This window comes from Notothenia rossii (genome assembly GCF_949606895.1).
Source record: "Notothenia rossii genome assembly, chromosome: 10".
Lineage (NCBI taxonomy): Eukaryota > Metazoa > Chordata > Actinopteri > Perciformes > Nototheniidae > Notothenia > Notothenia rossii.
In genome coordinates this window covers 5368008-5371359 of record NC_136908.1, presented here as the reverse complement: position 1 = coordinate 5371359, position 3352 = coordinate 5368008, and the positions used below count along the sequence as shown (strand labels likewise).

General features: G+C 41.8%; 1 protein-coding gene across 1 annotated transcript; it reads left to right on the top strand.

The window, feature by feature from the left end:
• The first annotated feature begins 231 nt into the window (after nucleotides 1-231).
• Nucleotides 232-2668, top strand: marcksl1b (MARCKS-like 1b). Its single transcript, XM_079654671.1, has 2 exons — nucleotides 232-531; nucleotides 1433-2668. The coding sequence occupies exons 1-2, from the start codon at nucleotides 445-447 to the stop codon at nucleotides 2009-2011; spliced, it is 666 nt and encodes a 221-aa protein (XP_079510797.1). The 5' UTR covers nucleotides 232-444; the 3' UTR covers nucleotides 2012-2668.
• Nucleotides 2669-3352: the final 684 nt, after the last annotated feature.

Here is a 3352-nt window from a genome sequence, read left to right as displayed (position 1 = left end):
AACGTGGTGTTTTTGACTTTGAAACCTGTTAAACACTGAATTCAGCTGTGTTTAATGGATGTCATTGCTGGGGGTCCTCCTGAGGGGCGGGGCCAATTAGGGAGTCAGAGGTGGTTGGTCAGCGCTGACTAGATTTGCCCTCAGACTGCACGCTGATTGGTCAAACCCCATCTAGGTCCCGCCCACGGGTGGCGCCTTGAACCTGCTGTATGTTGAAGCGTTGCGTTCAACCAGTGTTGAGTTTAGAGGGTCTCTCTCTACCGGGGTGACAAGTCCGAGCACAGGAAAGGAATAACAGCCGATTGAAGACTAAAAAAAACACCGTACTTTTCATCTCTTCACCACTGGATACTTATCTCGAACTGGAGTTTGGATTAACTTCGAAAAACACACTCTTTTTTAGTTTTTCTTTTTCATTTGCTTTAGAAAAACTCACAGAAGACAATGGGGTCCCAAGCATCCAAAGGAGATGTGGCCGCGGAGGCGAGCGCTGCTGCCGCTGACGGAGCAGCTGTCAAAACCAATGGACAGGTAATTACACTTTATTAAAATGTCATTCAACAGATGAGATACTTGCAGATGCATCAAAGTTGATTTTCTCATATGAAAACATTAGTTTCAATGATTTAGTCGACGCTGAATCGATACAACTTGAAGGGAGGAGGTTTTGGGTAAGTCAGGTGGGGCTTTTTTTAAGCATTGCTTTCTCCTGCTTATGGATTAATCACAGAGAAAAACTAAATAAAACAATATAGCCTACCGTGTTATTTGTTTCGGTTTAGTTCATTTATGTTAAATGTGTTTATTTTTGACGGAGGTTTTACCCAAAATCCGCACAACACGTTTCACAGTGCCAGGCATTAAAGGGGGAGGGGGGTGGGGGGGCAGCGCGAACGCACGTAGGCACCACTCCTCCCAGTTAGTCTGCACACCGATTTGGCTCATTTGACATCGAAATGTGATAAATAAGTCACATTTAATCATGCATTTAATTCTTCAAACCATTATTATGTTTTGCATTGATTGAATTAGAAATGAATGACACTAAAAAGACGTCACTTGAGCGTTAAATTGGCAATGTTCATGCCAGGTTGGTTATTTTGGAGAAAAACCTCAATTGGAAGTGTTTTTTCAGTCTTCCTTCGATGAGCTCCGGTCTTGTCTTTGTTGAGTCGATGTCTGTCTGGTACCTCAGGCGGTGTGTGAGGAGCTACCGCCGCCTATCGCGAGATTAGAGTACTGCAAGGCGTCGCCTCTGAGCCAGGCGACACGGTGGTTAATTGATGAGCTCGACGATGCTGTGCAAAGAAAGCAGAAATGCACTTCTAAAATCACTCCTCTGTGTTTTCTAAACATCTGCCCAGAGGATTGTTTGTAATTCAAACGTGATTTTCTTTCTCACATCTTATTTTTTCTGTCAACCTTTTTTCAGGAGAATGGACATGTGAAAACCAACGGTGATGTCTCCACAAAGACTGATGGAGCCGCCGCCACCAACGGCTCGGCTGAGGCAGCGAAGGAGCCTGAGGCGGCCGCAGGAGACGCCATCGAGCCGGCGCCCGCTGCAGACGGAGAGGCCGCCAAACCTGAAGGAGAGGCTGCTGCCAAGGAGACCCCCAAGAAGAAGAAGAAGAAGTTCTCCCTGAAGAAGTCCTTCAACTTCAAGCTGAATCTGAAGAAGACCAAGAAGAGCGAGGCTGTGAAGGAGGAAGCCGCCGCCACCTCCCCCGCCGAGGAGAAACCGGCTGAGAACGGGGCTGCTGCTCCTGCTGAGGAGAAGAAGGAGGAGGTGAAGGAAGAGAAGAAGGAGGAGAAGAAGGAGGAGAAGAAGGAGGAGGTTGCTGCTGCTGCTGCTGCTGCCGAGGCCCCCAAAGCAGAGGAGGCTCCGGCGAAAGAGGAGGCTCCCAAAGCAGAGGAGGCCCCCAAAGAGGAAGCTGCCCCGGCCCCCGAGGTCACGAAACCAGCAGAGGAGAGCAGCTCGACCCCCGCCCCCTCTGAAAAGAAGGAGTGATTGTACGTTTATCTCACAATGAACTGGGTGAACTGTTTTTCAAGAGAGAGAGAGAAAATTTAAGAGTATATATATATATTTATATATATATGTGTATATGTATACATATGTATATGGATATATGTATATGTAAATATATACACATGTATGTGAGAGACTCCTTCGACGTGCCACTTTTTCGTCATGATAACAAGACGACAGACTAGATTCACTAGATCACTTCCCTGGTTTCTGCTCGACATCTGGACCCGGACTGAGTTTTAGACTGTGGGCTGGTCGCCGTGTGGAAATCTGGATTTTAAAAGCTAGAAAGCGAGCTAATGACACCATGACGTATAGACGGATGGAGAAAGATGGTATCTTTTCCCACAAAATCTGCAAATCAAAGATGCCTCCTTGCTGAAGAAGCTAGATAACATACTAGGACACCACCACTTGAAATGACTGTTCGCAAAAAAAAAAAAAAAAAAAAAGAAATCAGAAAATTAAAGAGACTTGCCAACTTTTTACATTCCTATATTTTAACCCAAATTTGAAGTATTTTGTGGTGTATTATAGAGAACCATGTTAAAGATTCAGAGAAGCTATTACTTGTTTGTTTAAAGAAAAAAAAAAAAAATAGACAACTTTGATTTTTACCTTACTATGAAAAAAGAACACTTAAGCTTGCTATGTTCACTGTTGCGGTTTGATATGAAGCAGAATTGTTTACCTGTCGTATGTGAGCCTGAATCTGCTTTGTCTCTGTAAATACATTGGATTGATTTCTGTTCTTTATTTTGCTAATGTTGACAGATGTTACTGGTTTTATTGTAAAGTTGATAATGGTAAATAAATGTTGGTTACCTACATGTGTCTTTATGGTCTTTCACATCATGCATTACATTTGTTATAAAGTACAATACTTCAATTAAGAGCGTTTAAAGCTTGGATATTATACTGAACGATTTATTACAAATAAACGATGAGTCGACTAATCAATTGGTTGATAATCGCTAATACATAAAGTCATTTTTCATGCAAAGATGACATGAAATAATACTGTTTCAGCTGATCACATATTTACATTTCCTGCTTTTTCTAATTTATTTCATATAAAACGCAATATCTTTGGGATTTGGACCCACAAAACAAGACATTTAAATACAATAATGACATTTAATTGACCTATCAATGAGTCAAAAATACCAGGCAGGGTAATCCATACTGAGATATAAGGATTATTTCTGTTTTGGATTATATAAAACACAATATCTTAGGGTTTTTGACCTATAAAACATACATATATTAAATACATCACATTTGACTTTTTCTGACATTTCATTGACAATAATCCAAAAT